This window comes from Salvia hispanica, chromosome 2, assembly GCF_029641045.1.
Source record: "Salvia hispanica isolate PSC_SH4W2 chromosome 2, Shi_PSC_v1, whole genome shotgun sequence".
NCBI classification, from domain to species: Eukaryota; Viridiplantae; Streptophyta; class Magnoliopsida; order Lamiales; family Lamiaceae; genus Salvia; species Salvia hispanica.
This window is the reverse complement of record NC_142693.1, coordinates 29,517,735-29,540,572: the sequence shown is the minus strand read 5'-3', so window position 1 is coordinate 29,540,572 and position 22,838 is coordinate 29,517,735. Positions and strand designations below refer to the sequence as shown.

The following is a 22,838-nucleotide window of genomic DNA, read 5'->3' as shown; positions in this document are numbered from 1 at the left end:
TCCAAGCAATGGATGTTGTCGGACATGAAAGAAGTCAACTATTTATGTACTAACTAAATTTTTTAACCTTTCGTTGCAGAATTTTCCGATTCTCTCAATTTTAGTATAATTGTTTAAGATCAACGTACAATTTAATTTAACAAATTAAGAAGTGTTAGATATCGATCATAATGTTTTAATGGGACCATTACAAGAAATGTTTGAAATATACATACTCTAGAATTTGATTATTCTTATTTGACTCTGAATCAAGAAAACTATAACAACCATTTAGAGTACAAGAAATAGACAAGAAACATAAAGAAAATATGAAGACGATGGGAACTTGGATGACATGTACAAAAATGTAAAGAGTACCAATGTATATGATGTGTACTGGCTAATTAAGCAGTACTAATATACTATAATAAGATAATTATTTTATTTTGTTGTTAGTTGACACAACTTATTTTTAACACAAGTACACCCGCAAGTGTACGGGGCTAATGTAGCAAATAGTAAGCAAAGTATCGTATCCACAGAGACAATGAGTGTCAACCTAATTACCACGAACCAACCTCAACTACTATCTAGTTGAATCGGAATTTTGGTTTTTCTAAATTTATTTAAAAGCAAGGTAAAAACAATTAAAAACAAATAGAGAACTAAAGCAAATAAGAGAAAACGGATGTAGATCAAGGATGAGAAGGGTAGAATCCTACGGGATCGATAACAACTATCTTATGCTCAACTAACTTCCTAACTATGCCAACAAAGGGTCCCAAGGGTTATTAAGCTATCACTAAGGTAAAACTATATCTTTTCTCAAAGCATATAATTTGTAGATTGCTACCTAGAACCGAAGTCTCCTTCCTAGAACTAAGGCAACAACTCCTAATAGCTCCTAAGATACTTAGCTTCATTCAAAGGCTCAAATCTCTCGATTATGTTGGCAAAGACGTCAATTTCTTCTCTTTCAAATTAAACTACTCACTTCCCAGTTCTTGTAGTAAAATCCACATGCATTTATAAGGTGATCAGTCAAATAAATGTATAAGCACAGAAGAAATCAAAATAACCACATGAGCCAAGGCATAGAAAAAGGAAATCAATTAAACTTAAGAATCATTGTATCTCCCCCGTAGAACTCTACGAAGGATTTAGCTACTCATGTTCAACACAAAAGTCAAAGAAATATTCAAAGAAATATTCAAAAACATTGTTTGAACAAGAATAAAACTAAAAGTAGAAACTCCTAGAATTGGATTAGGCGGATTGGAGGTCTATTCTTCAATCTTGCGATGAATACTCGTCCTCTGCTCGTTCTTCTCTTCTTTCCAGGTGAAGAAGTGGTATTTTTGGGGTAGGAGGCGTGTAAGTTGTATTTGGAGGCGTTTCCTAGGCATATATATACCTAGGGTTGACTTTGGGCCCGAAATAAGCTGTCCGACGAAGCTGGCTGGTAGCCAGGTTGGGTGTGCGTCGAAGCTGGCGAGTCGCCAGCTGCTTACGGCGTTTTTTTCGTGTTTTGCTGGCGGGTCGCCAGGTTCGTTTGCATGCGAACCTGGCGGGTCGCCAGCTATGTCACTGCTCTGCGCAGTCTTGGTAAAACGGCCATAACTTCTTCTACCGAACTCCGATTGAGACGTTTAAGATATCCACGCGAAGCTCTTTCGAAGATGAAGAGAATGGTATGCATTACATGCGAATCAGACTTCAAAATATCCAGATAAGCTGTCTCGAACATTGAGCAGCTGCACATCCACTTATTTTGTACATTTTTCTACACATTCTTCACAAAATGGTCAAAATACCAAAATAATAGAGAAGTAGCTATAACCATGTCTCAAAGTACACAATATATGATCAAAACCAAGTAAAACTACCCTCTAAAGTCATGTAAAATCCAAGTGAATCATTAGTGTGGAGTAGAAAATGGATTGGTGTTTCGGAGTAGGTGATCCGCTCCGCTCTGACTTAAGCTTCATCTCAAAAACCCATGTTTCTGAAGCTGTGCTAGAGCTTCTTTCATATTAATCATTTCATAAGACGAATCTGTACAACACTTTAAGGCCAACTCCAATATGGATGATGTGAATTCCACTATTTTATCTCCATGTTCTTTGTCAACGTTCATTAGCAAGTTGGAATCTACAACTCAGATATGTAAACTATGGAACTGACCATTCAAGCTTAGATCTCCAACAAACATGTCGTCACTTGACTTTTTTCTCGTAAAGACTTCCTTCAAAATCACCCCATAGCTATAGACATCGCACCTTTTGGAGATTAGTCCTTCCGAACCCTATGCTACAATCACAAAAAAAATGTGAAACAAGACTTCATTTATTTAAAAGCATATACATAGATGTTGAATAACAACTCACCTGGAGCAATGTATCCTAATGTTCCAAGGGTGTTGGTTAACACTATGCTATCACCACCGCATAGCAACTTTGCTATCCCAAAATCGCTTACACGGGCAAGCATATCTTCGTCTAACAAGACATTACTTGGCTTCAAGTCAATGTGATCAATAAGCGTTGAATACCCACTGTGAAGACACTCCAAAGCCGATGCTATATAAATAATTATATTCAATCTTTCCATGAAATTCAAGAAATAGTTGTGGGAATACGACCATTTCTCAAGGTTTCCATTGGACATATATTCAATTACTAACGCCTTGAACTATTCATTGGAACAACAACTTATGACATTGTTCAGACACCTATGTCGAATGCTACGAAGAATCTCACATTCGACATCAAATATCTTTGAAATACCTTCTAATTGAAGATTAAACACCTTGACAGCGATAACACCTTCCCATTGTTAAGAATTCCTTTGTAGACACTGCAAGAACTCCCAGTGCCAAGTAGATTGCTCTCATTGAATTGTTCAGTTGCTTGCAGAAGTTCATAATATATAAGAGATTCTTTCTGGCACAATGGATATCAGCAACACATCAACTTCTCAAGTTTTCTTATCTTTCCTTTTGTATCTGACAAAGATAAAAGCTAGACAAACAATTGAGAAGAAAGCCACGACCCCAAAAGCAATAAATGAAGCTCGTTCCACCTTTTCTTCTTCGATCTATGATTAGAAACAGCAGGACAGATTGGGACATGGAACCTCGAAACTCCACACAATGCCTCATTTCCCTTAAAAGAATCCACAGTGAAGTTTCCGAAAGAACCACCACTTGGAATTTCTCCCTCAAATTATTGAAAGAGACATTAAAGTAGATGAGATGTTGAAGTTCTTCCAAAGACTTTGGAATTGAGCCAGAGAGGTTGATATGAGACAAGTCAAGAGTCACAAAACTTAGCTTGCTTCCCATAGAAACTGGAATAGAACCTTCAAGTCTGTTATTTGCCAAAGACAGACTAGCCACACTCTGTAACTTTTGAATGGAGCTTGGAATAGACTCTGACAACTAATTCATCGATAGATCTATATTCATTGCTGCTCCTAAGTTACTCATCTTTTGAGGTAAAAACCCACTCAATGAATTTGAGGACAAGTTCAGATTCAGCAAATCTTGCAGATCCCATAAGCTTGATGGTATGCTTGAATTGAGCATGTTGGAGTATATATAAATCATTCTTACAGAAGGGATGTTTCACAAACATTCTGGAATTGAACCTGACAATTGATTTTGGCCAATACTCAATAAATTGAGGTGGTATAAATCACATACAGCCTCTGGAATGAGGCCTTGCAACATGCTATCACCAAAATATAATTCTTGAAGCTTATGCAGATTTTTGATGGAGACAGGAATATTACCAGATAACTCATTGCCGTCTAATGCCAAGATAATCAAGCTGCTTAAATTTGAAATATACATACTATAAATTTAATTATTCACATTGAATCAACACAATTATAACAACCATATAAAGAACAAGAAAAACAAAGAAAATATGAAGAGGGTGTGAGCTTGGATGACATTTGAATCCAAGAATGTACATTCATATCACACCCCCATTATACTCAGTATTGAAAATGTTAACAAGAGATGTTATTCTTTTTTGTTGTGTGTAGATAATACTCCATTATGCTCAGCCTTGTCTTGGCATTGGACAAAATATAATACTGCCTTTTTTCAGCTAAAGCTAATTAAGTAAGTAGTGAATATTATCCTCTGTCTTGGCATTTGGAAAACAAATTTGTAAGGCCTTAATTTCTAATTTTCATAAAGACAAAAAAAAAGAGAGCAAAGGTTAAGCGGCAATGCAGATACAAAATTACCAAAATAGAAGTAACGAATTGTTTCATTCCTAAATATCATGCTCAAACTTAAGAAACTAATTAATTGCCAAAATCATATACGCACGTGGTATGAGACAGTATGCACCCCAAGTTGAGGCTCATGAAGCTGTACTCCCTTCGTCAACCTTTACGGGTCACTAGTTTTCTTTCTTGTCCGTCCACCATCATTACTAGAGTTTTCTTTTTAATCCATCCGCTATTACTAGTCGCAAGTTTTCTTTTTAGTCTGTCCACCATCAATACTGGAGTTTTTTTTTTAGTTCATCTACTATTACTGGTCGCAAGAGTTTTCTTTTTAGTCTGTCTACCATCATTACTGGAGTTTTCTTTTTAGTTCATCCATCATTAATAATCACTACTTTCATTTTTTTTAGTTCGTCCGTCAATATTTATTACACTTACTTCTCACTAGTTTAGTGCGATTAACAAAACATTATACTCCTTTAGTGCGAGTAATATAGGACGGATGGAGTACATTAATTTTGAATTAATTATATTAAATATCAATTATATAACTAATTTATTAGTTAAATTAATAAATTAGTTTTGTAATTAATCACTAATAAATTAGTTAAATTAATCGCTAATAAATTAGTTTTGTAATTGATATTTAATATAATTAATTCAAAATTAATGTACTCCATCCATTTCATGTGTTCATTTTTTTTTAGTTCATCCGTCCGTTCAAAAGGAGTATAACGTTTTGTTATTGCCAACAATGGGCTGTTATTATAAACAAATGAATGAAGTAAATAAAGTCGCAGCCCATGAAAAACGAATTAACAGTCTAGCTGCTACCCCTAAGAAGAGACAGGAAAATGACCCATTGTCTGTATTCAAAACATAAGTGGCCCACTGGTTTTGCATTTGGGTGTCCAATTTCCAAAGTTCCCAATACCATAACTTTAAAGATTAGATATATTTTAAACTATATATAGACTCTGCTCAATGACTCATATTTCCTTCATTAAAAAAAATGACATTTTTGTGAGACGACAAGAGATTTTAGAAAGTTTTATTTTATATGTTAGGTAAATAGAGCAAATATACTTTATATTTTTTGTGAAAATGATTTTTTTTTTCTAAAAGCAATAATGTGACATTTTAATGGGACAAATAAAATAAAAAATAAGACATTTTTTATGAGACGGAGAGAGGCAATTCATTCTTCCGGAATCAAATTAAGCATAACATGATCGTTAAGGGTATCCACATCATGTTTTTAGATAATCTCTTAAATCTTATACATTTCATTTTTTCCGAGCACTTATCTTTAATTTTGCATCCATGTACACCCAAAAATCACTTCAATATTTCGAGCACTTAAGTTATTGGCATTTATTATTTACAATTTTAACTTTCAATATAACAATATCAAAATATTTAGATTTCATTAATTAAACTAAATAGTATAATTTTTAAAATAAAAATTACCGTACATAATTTTTTTAAAACACGAAACATATGATTTTAAGAATAAAAAATTAACACATAAAAATCCTTTTGATATCAATATGCTATGCGAGCTTCAGTTTTGAAAGCCTCTACTCCATCTGAGATTTGGATACTCTAGTGCTTATGGTGGGGAGTTGGCAATGAACCAATTCTCAAGAGTAGCATGCACTAGCTGTGCATTGATTGAGAAGCAATTGAAAAATAAGATAGACCGAGAGTGGTAGTCAAAATACAATTTATGTGAATAGACTCCAATACTTCAAAAATAAAATTGATACCATGTGATTAAATTTCAAGTCAAGATAGTATGAGACTGAATGCAAGTACGAATGTCAATTTAGATAACATGACCCACAATTAAATTGGAAACAACTAAGAGAAAATGGTACAATCCATTTAGAACTATAAGTCTATAACTACCTTTATAGTGTCTCTTGCGACCGAGATGAGGAAAACCGACTGGAATAAAATTTTATGGCATTGTACTGAAATTTTAATTTTATGAGTGTGTAGTACAGTGCGCTTAATTAAGATAGATTTTATATTAAATATAATCAGAATACTGAAATATAAAATTCGAAGTTAACTTTATATTTCAATTGATTGATTGATAATGTGAAATATATTTAAGGAAAATATAACATGCATGTTGATTGTAGTAATAATAAAATATGACTGAAATAAGTTAGTAGAATATGAGGTGCTGAAACTTATTTACTACGAAGTATTTATTTACAGTAAAAATGAACTAAGATTCTAATCACGTATGGACCGAAATGGCAAACTAAATTTCTAATCGCTGTAAATCCATAATAAAGTTCATTTTCTTAAGACGCCTTGGTATTAATAGCTCATTTCTTGAATCGTAGCTCATTTCTTTTCACTCTACTATACGCTTTTCTTCTGCAATTTTCAACTTCTTGTGGAAAAATTCTTCAATGAAAATTTTAATAGATTGAATTGTATATTTAGAAATAAAATTTCAAAACAAAGTGATCCCCATTCATCCCTTAAAATGAATGCAATAATGAGGAAGAGAAAATGACGAAACAGAAATAGTAAATCTACGATTAATAATTTCATATTCCCAACTTACACATATAATTTTGTTTTTAAGATTGTGACTTGATAGAATGTGGGCCACAAAGTGTGGAATTAGAAAATAACAGAGAGGAAGAAAATTAAATCTACGATTAAAAAAGTCATATTCTCAACCTAAACATCTCCCAAAGTTGGTGCGCTAGAAAACGCAAAAAGCCAAAAAATATGCATGCGGCCACTATGTACGCTCCTATTGAATCCTCCCAATCATATACTCATAATGGTTCCCTTTTTTTCCCTCTTCTTTCTCATCCTCGTCTCGTTCAATACCAACTAGGCAGATGATTTATCACGATGATTTCATAGTCATCAATCTACAAAAGCAGTAATTATAATTAATTGTACGGGGATGATTTGAAAAGGAGCCATCACAATTAAAATTTCATTTACTAGTACTATTTGTACAATTGATTTTCCGAGAGAGAGAAGCACTCTTAGAAAGTAGGTCAAAAACTCCTTTTCCCTATCTCTCAATTTCTCAAAATGTCAATGATTAGAAGTCTTCTATACGTTATTTTCTCTATTACTTTACCATTTCTCCATTTTAACACTAATTTTCTTTTAATAAATTCTGCTTTCGGCCTTCTCATCCAACCAACTCGCACTTTCACGCACATATCTCCAGTCTCCTTACTAAAATTCCACCTGCAAATGCTTTTGCCCTCATTCCTCTTCCTCTTCACCTCGTCCATGGCCCACGAGGTGGCCGCGGTCCCAGTGGAGTCAAACATGGCACCTGAGAATGGCAAGGTCCTTTTCAACTTATTTTTCTCTTTTTGTCCCTAACTCCTTAATAGCTTACTTATTCTAAGTTCATTGATAGTTTAGAATTAAACTATTAAATGATTTTTTACTATATAAAAAATATAATATACAAAAATAATAATTAAAAAATACACATTACATCTTTAGAAATTATTACTATAAATATTACGTATTTATAATAACACACTACACATAAAACAAATAATCTACAAAATAAATTATAGTAGTAACAAAAACTGGTGCATAAAACATAATGAAAAGTTGAAAACGATCACCAAGTCACGTCAGGAGTATAAAAAATAATGCAGTTATCACATATAGATCCAGACTTTTCATTTGCCAGTTAATTTATGAGAAAACTTTTTCATTTTTCATTTTCCCATTTGAAAATTGAAAGGGGAATTAAAAGGTTTCAACTAGTGCAACAATCTCCTAACTATAAGGTAAATTAAAAAGTTTCAATTTTCTCATTTATCATATCGCATTAAGCTATTTAGGTGTAAGATAAGAGTAGCTCCACCTGAATAGGGGTAAACAAGAGCAGCATTAGTGTAAGATGATCAGGGATAATAATTGTGTCAAAAGCTAGCGGCCCTTGACTAACAACACCAATCAATTTATTTATTTCGAGAAGCAATTATGATAATTTGTCATTAAGCTGATAAAGTGATAAGTTATTACACTAAATTGCATTTTAGTGAATGTGAATATGTTTCCACATGATTAACTAATAAGCCCTTGATTGATGAAATCAAGGCTACATGTTACATTTGATTATTGGCTTAAGGTCGTGATCAACACATGTGTCATTACTATTATTTCATCACACCGACTCACATTTTTGTGACACTTATATTCAAATTAAGGACGGATGAAAATACTTCCTACGTCCCTGCTTTTCGAATTTTTCTTTTGGGCACATTATTTTGTGCATGTAATTACTGTAATTAAATTAGTATTTTAAATATAATAAAGAAATAGTTAATTAATTTTAATATCTTAACTAAATATCTTAATTTTTACTTAAAATAGAAATAGTGAAAATAATTTAGGACAATCCGAAAATAAAATTGTGAATAGTATGAGAGGAAGGGAGTAACTTTAGATACCCAATATTTGATTTATTAAGGTGTGGAAATGTTCAAAAATGTTCTGTGTTGTTTGAGGGGATATTCTTATCTCAAAATTAGTTGGAAAGAATTGCAAAAAGACATAAAAATATACGTAAAAATTTTCCGCCGTTGACGTTGCTACCAAGGGCGGACGCATAAATATTTAATGATAAAGATTGAGATTTCTAAATTTTATTTTAAAGTATATTTTTAAAATGTATACAATTTATAGATGCTTTTATAATATATAATTTATACTAAACTTGAATGAATTTTTTAAAAATATAATAGAAAAATAAGTTTTAAAAATAATTTCAATAAGGGCTTTAGCCATTTTCACTTGTGTCCACCGTGGCAGCAACGAAAATGCAGATCACAATGGCTAGTGAAGGTTAAAACAAGGAGGCGAAATAGAATTGATTATTTTAACCATCAGTTTCTCATTTATCTTTGGAGTGACTCAAATCAAGAATGAAGAAGAAAACGTCTTACCAACCAAAATGTATTTTTATCATAAATGATTTATATAAGCCGATTAATTTAATATTGGGATTAGTGATGTTACATTCCAGTACATATTTCAAATTAATCGGGAAAGGGTGTTAAATATATATGTATTTACCTAAATATCAATATTTTAATTAGCATTATGATCATCACACCAATTATACATTCATGGATCTTGTCCATTCCTAGATGTGATATTTCCACCTAAATTTTCCTATAAAAACCGCATTTGGAAGCCCTCATAACTCACTCCTCCTCGTCCAAATGCTACTACCCAAGCAAATGGTTCCATTCTTCTTCCTCCTTCTCGTCTCGTTCCATGCCAACGTGGCGGCCAGAGTGCGAGACCTCCCTCCAGAGAAAGACGACATCCCAAACTACATCTCCGATGTAGACAACACGTTGGTAACTGTACAAGAATTGGGCACTCCTGCGAAGCCAGGACCTCCCTCTTGTTCTCCCATGTGTTAATCTTCTATTCTGTTATGTTAGATTTGGGTTGTTGAAGTTGTTTGCTGGTTTTCATGTTGCATGTATGACTGTGTTGAAGTTGTTTACTGTTTTGAATTGTTTTGTTTTGGATCAAGTTGCATTACTCTATTCAACTTGCTTTCCTTGCGTTGATGTATCATTTACTCCGAATAAATATATTGGACACTGGATAAGGGATATTATACTCTAAGATCATGAAATTTTGTTTAAATTTGGTGTTTTTTTAAAATTTTAAATTTGGCATCGTAAAATATCACAAATTTTGCCATTTGCACATTATTTTCTGGCCCAAACTCAAATAAGATATTTTCAGCAAAATTATTCTACATGGGCAACCGTGAAAGTTTTAATCAGTGTGATATTTTAGACTACTTTTTAAATTTATGGCAAAAATTATTGAAAAAAACACACGTTGATTAGTTGGGCCAGTAAGGATAAACAAAACCACATATGTTAGTCGGATATCAAGATTGACTCATCGTGGAAAATGTTACACGGAATATAAAGTTTGTAATAACATTTTAGACCAAGTTCATGAGAAATACTAGAATTTGGTCAAATTTAGAGACCAAAATCCTTACGGAGAATTATTGAATATATATAATTATTAGAGTTAACTACAAAAAAATCTCTTGATAAGTGGTTTGAACATTTGAAGTACTTAGTACTCTATAAAAGTATATCACCAGAGGTCTCTGGATGAAGACTTAATTATATTTGATCCACTTTAACACTATTTTTGCACTTTTTAGTTTTCAAAGATATTTTTGTATTTATGTTCAATAGTTTTCTATCATCTCTTCTCTCTATTTGCCATTTTCATTAGTTTGGGTCTTTACATAAAAATGCGACAAGATTGTAATGATGACACAAATAGTAAGACTAAAATTCCCTTGTGGAATGAAAAGTAAGTAGAATTAGTCCGTGAAACATAAGACATATTTACTATTTATAATAAAAGTGAATTAACACTCTCAGTTGCACGGACCAAAATATTAAATTAGGATCTAATAGTAAACAAATGGAATATTTTTTAAAACCAAGGACAAAAATATGCAAACGACATGGCCACAAACTTCTTAATTGTTAGATCTTTCAAATGACTGAATAGCTGATATAACATTTGACTAATAACCATGATTTCATTTCGTAAAGATCTAATTCTGAAATGACTGCCAGCACATCAAATTGTGAAATGCATAAATTTTATGTGCCAAGTCGCGCTATAAAAGACAAAACACAAAAACAAAATAAAATTCTTGCTCCCTCATTCATTTTCTCGTGATATTTGAAATACTGTAGTTCAAAGTGGGTCCTCCGCAGTCCATATGTCTCCTGAGTTGGTTAGAGTTCACAGTTAATAGTAGTGAAAAAATTAATCATGTATAGAGGTATAAATTTCCAAGCAGTGGATGTTGTTGGACATGAATGAAGTCAAACTATTTTGTAGAATTTTCCAATTTAATTCCATTCAATTTCAGTATATTTAATTTAAATCAACGTACAATTGAAGTTAACAAATTAAGAAGTGTTAGATATCGACCATATTGTTTAATGGGACCATTGCAAGAAATGTTTGAAGTATACATACTCTTAAAATTTATTTATTCATATTGAATCAACACAACTATAACAACCATATAAAGAACAAGAAATAGACAAGAAATACAAAGAAAATATGAAGAGAATGTGACCTTGGATGATATTTGAATCCAAGAATGTACATTCATATCACACACCCATTATACTCAGTATTGAAAATATTAACAAGAGATGTTTCTATTTTTTGTTGTAAGTAGTGAATATTATCCTCAGTCTTGACATTTGGAAAACAAATTTGTGAGGCCTTTCCCTCTGTGATTTAAGCTTCATCCTGAAAAACCACGTTGGATTTTCTGCATCTCTACTAGAGCTTTTTTCATATGAATCCTTTCATAAGAAGAATCTGCACAACACTTTAAGGCCAACTCCAATATGGATGATGTGAATTCCACTATTTTATCGCCAGGTTCTTTGTCAATGTTCATTATCAAGTTGGTAAACTGTGGAACTGACCTTTCAATCCAACTCTTCAAGCTTAGATCTCCATCAAACATGTCGTCACTTGGCTTTTTTCTCGTAAAGACTTCCATCAAAATCACCCCATAGCTATAGACGTCGCACCTTGTGGAGGCTAGTTGTAACATCTCGAAATTTAGAACCCTAATTTTAGAGCCCTAGAATTAATGACGTGGAGTCGTGAATGCATTTATTGCATGTGATGCTATGGCCGAGTTGAGTCTAGGGTTTGCGTTGAAAGTTTGAAAAGTCAAACTTATTGATTTTATGATGTGGCATGTGATTTATTAAATTATGAGATTATGTGGTAAATTAATTGTCTATGGGTGAGTGAGAATATTAGAGAACATTTCCATAAATACTTGTCACCCTAATTCTTGATATTTTCGACCCCTTGGGTTTTTGAAGAAGAAATTCTTTTTATTTTTCCGGATTTAGTTCTTGGGATATTTATCCAAATTAAATTCAAGACCCAAATATTTCCTTATGTTAGAAGAGGGAAATCGACACCCCCTTATTTAATAGTGATTTTCGAAAATCACTATGTTGGGAAGGAAATAATATTTTGCTTATTTTATTCACTCCTTATTTGATTTCCTTCCATACCTAGAATTTAAATATTCTACCAAATCTTTCCATACCTCAAGAGATCTTGCCTTATCTTATTTTAGTTAATATTCAAAATCCATGCCTTATTTAAATAGGCATAAGGACGCCTATTTCCATCCAAAGTTGGGAGAATCCTTATTTTTTTTATTTTGCTCCGTGATATTTTATTCTACTCCGTAAAATATATTCAAGACAAAATCTTGGCTAATTAAATAGGCCAATTTTCGAAAATCTCATGATTATGCCTTAGAGCATATTTTTGGTATTTCTTCTCCCCTACTTCACAATATTATTTTATTGTGTAGAATAAAATCTTACCAAATATTCTATTTTAATTACCTAAAGATCTTGTGGAGCTCTATAAATAAGAACCAAAACCCCAACCCTAGCCCCATAATTTTCGAAACCCTCCCCCCCTCACTCTCTCAAATTTTCTTCTTCCACACACTAATTTTTTGTCATCCTTTGAGAAGAATTTAGAGTTTGAACGCCAAGATTCTTGGAGAACCAAGTCTCTACTTTGTTTCTACCGATCGTTTTTCTCTAAAAAGGTATTTTTATTTATGAGTTCTTCTTATTCTTCTTCTCCTTCTTTTTCTTCTTCTAACCGATTAATCGGTCTTCTTGAACCCTCATGCATCTTGGTTGAGTGAAAGAGGGATAAAAGGGATGTGGGAATATGTCCATGTGTGTGTGTGTGTGTGGCGTGTGTGCGTGTGTGGTGTGTGTATGTGTCGTGTATGTGTGTGTGTGTGTGTCGTGTATGTGTGTGTTGTGTAGTGTGCATTTGATGGCTAAATAATCTTGTGAGATAAAGATGATCTTGATTAATTAGTAATGATAAGATAAATCAATGGGAAAAGGGAAAAAGTATTGAGACATGCATGAGTAAGAGTAGTATTGAACCTAATTTGTGATATGTGCCTATGTGATTAAAAGGTGAAACTTTGGTTGCGAAGCCGGATAACGGAAAAGCAAAACTACTTGAAAACTAAGCAGTCGAGGTGGGCTTTACTCTAAAAACTCTCTTTTATTTTATCAAAATGTTGTTTGGTGTTATAAGGGAGGTTTAACTGTTATGTCATGCCTATGTTTGTTTTAATGTGATATTGGATATGCTTATACGAATTCGGGTCTGAGTATGGGCCACAAGCCCTACCAGGCTGTGTACACGATGGGATCGGGAGCCGTCCTTGCTAGTCGGCCGGTCTCGTGGGCGAAAAGTGTGGCCACACTTTCGTCGCACCATGGAATGTTGTGATTGTTATTTTGATGAGAAAATGGGAGATTATTTTGACTGGCCAGTCTATGAAAATATATTTTGTGATACTCGTGATATTTCTCTTAACTGCTTAAAACTCGAGTTCACTTGGTAAGGGTGGCATAACTTATAAAATGTTTTGGCAATGAGCTCTCTGAGTATTTCAAAATACTCAGCCCTGCATGTGTTTTCCTTATGTGCAGGTTGAACGATGACGAGCGGTGGCGGGTGTTGAGCATGATAACTAATTAATATGGATATGTTGAACTTCAAGCGTAGTTGTGTCTTCATACATAGCTATTCTTTCTCTTGGTCGCCTTCCGCTGAATCTTGATACACTTTAGAATTTCTTTTGGAATATTTGCATCTTGCCTTCGGTTTGAGGCCTTAGCCTTTTCTTGTGACTTTGTCTCGGATGTTATGTCGTACTCTTAAGATATTTTGATCGTCATTTATGATACCTCTCTTTTTCTTTTAAACTTCTAGGTTAAGTTATTGCTTTAAATACTCTGATAATTCTTTCAATTCTTTTGGTCAATACTCTTTCAATGAAACCCTAGCCTATGTTTACTTCTTTAGAGTCGGTTTGGGTAGCAGCCGCCGCATTTATTGTACCCTAGGAGGACGGGCTGTTACACTAGTCCTTCCGAACCATACTCTACAATCACAAAAATAATATTAAACAAGACTTCATTTATTTAAAAGCATATACATAGATGTTGAATAACAACTCACCTGGAGAAATGTAACCCAATGTTCCTAGGGTGTTGGTTAACACCATGCTATCTCCACCGCATAGCAACTTTGCTATCCCAAAATCGCTTACACGAGCAACCATATCTTCGTCTAACAATACATTATTTGGCTTCAAGTCACTGTGGACAATACGGGCCGAATAGCCACCATGAAGATACTCCAAAGCTGATGCAACATCGATCATTATATTCAGACACCTGTGTCGAATGCTACGGAGAATATCACATTCGACATTAAATATCTTTGAAATACCTTCCAACCGAAGATTAAACACCTTGACATCGACAACTTTCCCATTTTTAAGAATTCCTTTGTACACAGAGCAAGAACTCCTAGCGCCAAGCAAATTGCTCTCACTGAATTGATCAATTGCTTGCACAAGTTCATAATAAGAGATTATTTATGGCACAATGGATATCAGCACATCAACTTCTCTAGTTTTCTTATCTTTCCTTTTGTATCGGACAAAGATAAAAGCTAGAGAAACAATTGAGATGAAAGCCACGATCCCAAAAGCAATAAATGAAACTCGTTCCACCTTTCTCTTCTTCGATCTGCGATTAGAAACAGCAGGACAAATTGGGACATGGAACCTCTGAATTCCACACAATGCCTCATTGCCCTTGAAAGAATCCATAGTGAAGTTTCTGAAAGAACCACCACTTGGAATTTCTCCACTCAAATCATTGAAAGAGACATTAAAGTAGATGAGATGTTGAAGTTCTTCCAAAGACTTTGGAATTGAGCCAGAGAGGTTGTTGTGAGACAAGTCAAGAGTCTCCAAACTTAACATGCTTCCCATTGAAACTGGAATAGAACATTCAAGTCTGTTATTTGCCAAAGACAGATTAGCCAAACTCTGTAACTTTCCAATGGAGCTTGGAATAGACCCTGACAGCTGATTCATGGACAGGTCTATAGAGATTGCTGCTCCTAAGTTACTCATCTTTTGAGGTAAAACCCCACTCAATGAATTTGAGGACAAGTTAAGATTCAGCATATCTTGCAGAACCCATAAGCTTGATGGTATGCTTGAATTGAGCATGTTGGAGTACATATAAATCATTCTTAAAGAAGAGATTTTTCCTAAACATTCTGGAATTGAACCTGAAAACTGATTTTGGCCAATACTCAATAAATTGAGGTGGTATAAATCACATACAGCCTCTGGAATGAGGCCTTGCAACATGTTATCACCAAGATATAATCCTTGAAGCTTATGCATATGTTTGATGGAGAGGGGAATATTACCAGATAACTCATTGCCATCTAATGCCAAGATAATCAGCTGCTTAAATTGCCTATTTGAATAGGAATTTTACCCTTTAGTTTGCAGCGGCTGACAAAGAATCGCTCAAGTGAGGAAGATAAATTCCCGACAGTCGTTGGAATGACGCCGTATAGTGGATTTTCAGAGATGGAAAAATAAGTTAAAGACCTTCAATTTGACAATGATGCAAGAAAGCCTTGGTTTGAAGAAGACGGTGCATTTGTAAGATTGTTGCGGAACAGTTTAATGTTTTCGAGAAGTCTTAGGTTGCCGAGATTCATAGGTACATAACCACTCAATTTATTCTCACCAAGTGAGAGTGTTGTGAGTTGAGAGCAATTTGAGATAGAGTTTGGTATTGGTCCAGAGATTGAATTCAGGCCAAGGTAAAGTTCTTTAAGAATGGAAGAGGTATGGCATAAATTGGTTGGAAGAACTCCAGACATTTCATTCTGAAAAAATGAAAGAATTTGAAGAGTTGAAATGTTGAAGAGCTCATGTGGAATAGTACCACTAAAGCTATTGGCTTCTAATAATAATGTCTCCAAATTGTAAAGTTGGCCAAATTCAGTGGGAATAAGCCCCGTCAAAGATCAGAGAAATTATTAGTAGTAGATTAGGAAAAATGAAAGACAAAAAAATGTACTCCCTCCGTCCCATTGAAGATGACCTACTTTCTTTTTTAGTTTGTCCCAACTAAGATGACCCATTACTTAAAATAGAAACACTTTTATCTCTACTTTATTCCCTCTCTTTTACTTTACTCTCTCCTCTCAACACACAAAATAAATTTGCAAAAAATCTCGTGCCGCCCAAGAAAGGGGTCATCTTCCTTGGGACGGAGGGAGTACTAGAGATATATTGATCAATAAGAGGGTGTGCCAAAATGAAAAAACAAGACTATTGATTGTGAACGAAGGGAGTGTGATCACGACCTGTCATATAGTTTTCGGAGGGGTCAAAGTAAGTTAGCATTGTAAGATTCCCAACATCCCTCGAAACACTGCAAAAAAACTCCCGATTTAGTGACGGAATTTCTGTCACTAATCAGCGAAATTATGCAATTAACAGATTTAGTGACAGACTAAGTACTGACAGCTCCGTCAATAATAAGCTTGTCAGTAAAAAACAATTAGTAACGGATTTCCGTCACTTTCAGTGACGGAAATCAAAGGCGGCAACCATGGTAGATTCTGACGGACTATTCTGTCACGAATTAGTGACTGACATTTTTTAGTCGCTTATCCATCACTAATCCCTGAAATTTCCGCTGCGTCACTAATTTCCGTCACTAATCTGCATTTTTTTTGTAGTGAAAGATTCCCTGTGATATTGTTATGCCATAGTGACAATTCTTCCAGAGAAGACATATTCATAAATATATTTAAGGGAAAAGAGCCCCCAATCTGATTCATTTCAACACCAAATTCAACCAGGTTGTGAAGATTGGCCATCTCATGTTGTAGTGTACCTGTCACATTCAAACAAACGTCCGTACAAAAATTTAAATCAAGAAATTTAGTCAAAACGACGTTATTTTGTTAAACTAAGTACTATATTTTTTTCTTCAAACACATTTTGAACATCACCAAAGACGTCATTTTGTACACGAATGCGACATTAGAGAAAAATCGAAGCTTCTTAATTTAATACTAATTCATTTTTAAACCTTACGGGATTGGCCAGAATTTGACCTAACTCTATGATTTACTACCTAATTATTTGCCATGTCAAATACTCATGAATAAGAAGAATACCTTTCAAATTGTTAGAACCGATGTATAAAGTCTGAAGAGATGTTAAGTAGCCGATTTCAGCAGGTATCTCCCCACTGAAAGAGTTTCCAGATAGGGACAACACTTGGAGCTGTGAACATAGAGTTAGATTTGTCGGAATCGCGCCACTCAACTGATTTCCATAGAGACGAACCCTAGCAAGAAATGGAAGATTACTGCACATATCTGCTGGAAGACTTCCACTCAACTCATTGTCTCCCAACACTAAATTCACGAGCTTCGACATGTTGAATATCTCAGATGGTATAGCACCGGAGAGTTGATTGAATTCGATCACCAGCCTTCGCAAATTCCGAAGTTTCCCCAACTCCTTTGGAATCTCTCCACTTAGAGAATTGAAGTTAGGTCAAGAAATTGTAGGTTTGTTAGGTTTGAGAGAGATTCGGGGATGGAACCTGTGAAGCTGTTGTTGGTGAGGTCGAGGGAGACGAGGGAGGAGAGTTTCCCGAGCTGTGGTGGAATGGTGCCGGAGAGACTCGTGTATGAGAGATTCAACGCGGATACTCTATGGTGACGCAAGCTGCAAGAGACGCCGATCTAGATGCATACGGAGCTCAAATTAGTCCAATTTGTTGCGAGTATATGAGAAGGGTCAGAGATGATGTGTTGTTTTAATGAAAAAGTGCAGTTTGATCTGTTGCAAGGCTCATTTGGGCTAAACAAGGGCTTTCAAAGGCTATGGTGAGGAATGCATATGTAAGAATGTATTGTAACATTTTCTCCATGGCTAAAAATAGGAAAGTGTAGTTGATTGATTGTAATTAGATAGAGAGAGATCCATGCACCATCTACATATACAATATAGAAGTAGTAGCAAATGGGTTGACTTTAAAGAATATTAATGATCAATTAGATCTGTTTAGTGTCCAACATTACAGCTAATATGCAGAATTGTTAACGTGCATGCATCTCAAATTAATATAAGGAACAAATTTATCTTATACTCCCTCCATCCCTCCATCCCACCATAGATGTCACACTTTCCTTTTTAGTTTGTCCTACAAAAGATGTCACATTTTCTTTTTTTGAAAAAAGTTCCCTCTCATATTAATATAAATATACTATTTTCTCTCTCCACCTAACACACAAAACAACCTCATCTAAAATCTCGTATCAATCCTCATGCAGTGGCGAAGCCACGTTGGGACCAGTGGGGCCCATATTTCATTTCTCTTCACGTTATTTTCTCTTTTCTTACTACTTATATAATGTGTATATTCCAATTCTATTAGCTTTTCTATTTGTTCCTCTATTCTTTCTATTTATACACTATAATGTGTATATTTCGATTCCAATAGCTTTTCTATTTGTTCTTTTTTTACACCAATAATTAGCTTGATTTTAAAGCATTGTCACTTCATAACTGAAATTTTTTTCCACCTATATTAAATTTAAATAAAAATTGAAAATATATTAAATATAAATTATTTTGAGCCTTCCAACGTCACCAATATCAAATGAATCCTAGCTATAATTATTAATAGTAACTTAGGCCCCCATCGAAATAATCATGGCTTCGCCACTGTCTCCAAGTGTGTCATCTATTATGGGGCGAAGGGAATACTGAAAAAGGCGAATCTCTAACCCCAGGGCTCGATAGAGTAATTAATGAGGGTGTAAATCACAGTTTGTTTTTCAAAAAGGAAGCCATCATGTATTCGGTGCCTCTACGAGGATTCAAATCAGGGACCACCTTATACTCAATTACCTCCTTCAATACCAACTGAGTTACGCTGACAGGATTGAATTAATCTTCTTGTAAACAAAGTTCGTTTAAACATATAATCTATTAAATTTTCTAGCATGTAAACACTGCTCCCACACGCAAGCAGATCATACATCTCATTCATTAATTAGTTCAAACAGGGAGTTTCTAAAGTCAACTTATTAGCTCTGTTGCATATAATTTGATAACAATAATTCATGTTGATTAACATTTAATTATTCTAATTAAAACATAATCATCCTTATTAATCTCTCTAATTAATCACAGCCAATACGCGTGACATAACGAGCGCGCTATTAAATTAAAACATCCAAAAATGAGAATAAAAAAATAAACGAAATTAGAAAATTAGAAACGAAAATTAAACTCGGGCAGCTGAAATGGATTCCAAATTCTTCTATATTCTAATTTGTGTTTTTATTTAACTGTCGCCCCACAAAATTACTTTCGGTTTTTTATTCTTATCAATGTCTGTGACTAGCCGACTTACTTATATAATGACTAAAGTTTACCTATGTTATGTCTCTTTTGGGGGGTATGTTTTGTTGTCCATTTTACAATAGGGGTCGTAATTTTGAGACATATTGTCTCTGTAGTAGGGTTTAATTAGTAATTTTAAACTACCATTTTTAAAATATTCTGTGTTTATACTCTTTGATTATTTTAATTAAATATTACAATAAATTTTGAAATAGCACATTTTACTCACATTGCCGTTAGTTTTATTTTAAAGTAAAATAAGAATATATTAGTCAATACATTACTCCGTGAAAAACCTAATAAGAGTATTATTTATGAAAAAATTATTATTTTCCTAAAAATAAATAAAATTTATTTGAACTAACCCCTTACTTTAAACAAGATATATTCTGTAACTTAAGTTTGAGGTTCACTCACATAACAAAATAGATAAGTAGTTAATTAGTACTTATTTTTTACTCACCCCTAGCTATTTTCCAAAGACTATCCAATAGCCATCATGTATGTCCCTCGGATATGAATAATTAACTAACTTTTGGCCGTTGTCTACATTCATCCTCGTCACTATATTATGTCATTTAAGGATATAATTCTTTTATTTTTTTTCTTTTTAATGATATTTTATACTAATACATCACCTAACAATTAGTACCACGTGATCATCAAATCAATAAGTTGCAACATTCTAAGTACCCTCAATAAGTCATTAATAATCACCACCCAAATATTCATCACAAATATACCTATAAATAAATCCCTATCCGAAACTCTTAAAAAATAACCAAACCGTTACTCTCATTTCCTACACCAAAATCCAAGACAACAATGGCCTCCTCCACCTCCTTCTCCATCCTCATCCTCTTCCTCGTCCTTGTAGTCAGCAAGGCGGCCGTAGCACGAGACGTCCCAGTGGACTCCAAGATTTCCCTAGACGGCCTTGGCCATTTCGCGCGACCCAAGTCATTGAACTACAACCCCATCGTTGGATCCCCGAGAGGGAACGTCATCTCCATCACTATCAGGCGAAGCTACATTCGTGGTGGAGAAAACGCGTTGGTGGCCCGTTCGTCACCATCGTCGGCGCCAGCAGTTGTTTTAGAATCACAGCCCCCACTAAAACCAAGTCCACCGACTTGTTTACCCGAATGTTAATTTTCTAATCCTTCTACATTGTACTAGTGTAGTTTAATCGTATTTCTTTTTCTGTTTGTTGTATCATTGTAGCTGACTCATTTTCTTTGTGACAATTACTATTATATTTTATTACACCTACTTTATAATCTCTTATTTTGTTATATATATGTATTTCACTCATTAAACAACATTTTCTTAAATTTTATGACAAAAAGAACGTGAACTAGAGCGGCAAATGGAGTGCAATATAACTGAATATTTTGTACGGACAACATGTCGATTGACGGATGCATATTTGCATGATACAGTCTTTCTTTTTCTCTCTTTTTTGTGGACGAATAACTGTTGAAGTTATAGTTAATGGCTAATTGAAGTAACAAAAACGTAGCTTACATACAAAATCTATCAAATATTTTATCATCGAAAAGATTCTACACTGCGCGAGTTCCCAGTTTTCGTTAAAATCATTTTTATTTTATTAAAATTGGTACACCTCGTTAGAGAGAAAGAAATTTACTTAAATATAAACTTTTAATTTTTAGGAGACAGAGAAAAAAAATAGTTTCTACTTTTAGGATACGGAAGAAATAATGAGTTTCTATCTCCCATTGATTGTGAATTTATGATCTTTAAACATAACTATTCACACTTTCAATAATATTTTTTGGTTTATTTCTTCTGTTCATTTTTATCCTATTTTGGTATACAGAATAGTCAATTTTTACTTATAAATACTTATATTAACTTTAAACACTAGAGTACTAGTACAATTTAAAGAGTATCACACTATATACCCTTTCTCTATTCTCTTAATATAATCAACAACTTTTATTAAAATATATATTGGGATATTTCTTGGACTACTTCTCATGGATATTTTATTGAACTCTGAATCAACACAACTACAACAATCATATATATAAAATCCAAGATGTATATGTCAGAAATTAGACCCAAAAAAAAGAACATTACAACAAGAAATAGAAAGAGAATGTGAAGAGTGTTGACAAGAATAGATGAGAGTAGAGAGAAATGAGTAAGAATATACAATCGACACCAATTGATTGGAAAATACAGGAAGCTGAATAAATGAGGAAATATCTAGCATTCGATTACCCCATACTTCCCCAGCTTTAACAATATCGATAAAAATTGCTGGAGGAAATTAGAGAGAATTGAGAATTTTGTTTATCTGAAAAAGAAAACATAATTGAAAAGTAATCAACTTCACCAGAACACTCAAAAAATGAAGCATCAAATCCCGAATCCAAAACCGTAAATTTGGAGAAAGTTTTCGGAATAAAATAATAATTAAATGATTTTTTCATATTTTGGTAAAAATATTAATAAGTTTTCGTAAGACAAAGGGTATTCTTTTCGAAAAGCATTTCATTTATTTGATAATTTGAACAAATTAAAGAATGAAGTAGAGTGATGGAATTTGGCAATGGCGAAAAAGTAGATTGATGGAATTTGACTGGAGTATTATTCTCTTCAGAAGTCTTTCCACCAAAATTGGTTTCCTCTCAAAATCTCATTCCAGTCGAATCAATAATACAAATAGTAATATCTAGACAGAAAAAAAATCCTTTTTTTTTTCATTTTTACTTGTGTACACAAAGAACAAATCTTAATTTTAAATTGTACACACATAGTTATCACTACATATTCGTTAGGCCATTCATAGTAGTGGACAGTCCATCTTCAGCTTATCTTCAATTTCCTTTTATCATCTTAACAGTCTATCTCTCACCTCATCTTCAGCACTTCCTCAACCTATCTCATTATCTTTATTTAATTCATTTTAATTATTAATGTTTATCAAATAAATTGAAGAAAAAAACATAAAACAAAAAACCAAACATATTTCATTAAAATAAAAATAATTCTACAATTCTACAAACTCGTTCCCATCTGAAATTGGCTCTATATTGTCTCAATTCGAATTCTGTCCTATCAATTTATCGAAGATGTTAGATGTGCATGAGGGCTACTATTTTGATACTACAAAATACTCCAACATCCGTCATGAATGGCATCAACTAACATTGTATTATAA

At 33.7% G+C, this 22,838-nt stretch overlaps 1 protein-coding gene and 1 pseudogene across 1 annotated transcript; both read right to left on the bottom strand.

The window, feature by feature from the left end:
- Positions 1–1,963: 1,963 nt before the first annotated feature.
- On the bottom strand, positions 1,964–18,164 carry LOC125191672 (uncharacterized; annotated as a pseudogene).
- LOC148932091 (Protein kinase superfamily protein) lies at positions 11,558–14,413 on the bottom strand. The gene is made up of 3 exons (XM_089063712.1): positions 14,353–14,413; positions 14,256–14,275; positions 11,558–11,875 (listed from the first exon to the last, which is right to left on the bottom strand). Exons 1-3 carry the CDS (start codon positions 14,396–14,398, stop codon positions 11,558–11,560), a joined length of 384 nt encoding a protein of 127 aa, XP_088919838.1. The 5' UTR covers positions 14,399–14,413.
- Positions 18,165–22,838: the final 4,674 nt, after the last annotated feature.

Coding starts and splice junctions, on each gene's coding strand:
- LOC148932091 (XM_089063712.1), bottom strand. CDS start 14,398: ATGGTGTTAACCAACACCCTAGGAACATTGGGTTACATTTCTCCAG. Junction 14,276..14,352: donor ATTGGGTTACATTTCTCCAG/GTGAGTTGTTAT, acceptor TTGTGATTGTAG/AGTATGGTTCGGAAGGACTA. Junction 11,876..14,255: donor AGTATGGTTCGGAAGGACTA/GTGTAACAGCCC, acceptor CTAAATTTCGAG/ATGTTACAACTAGCCTCCAC.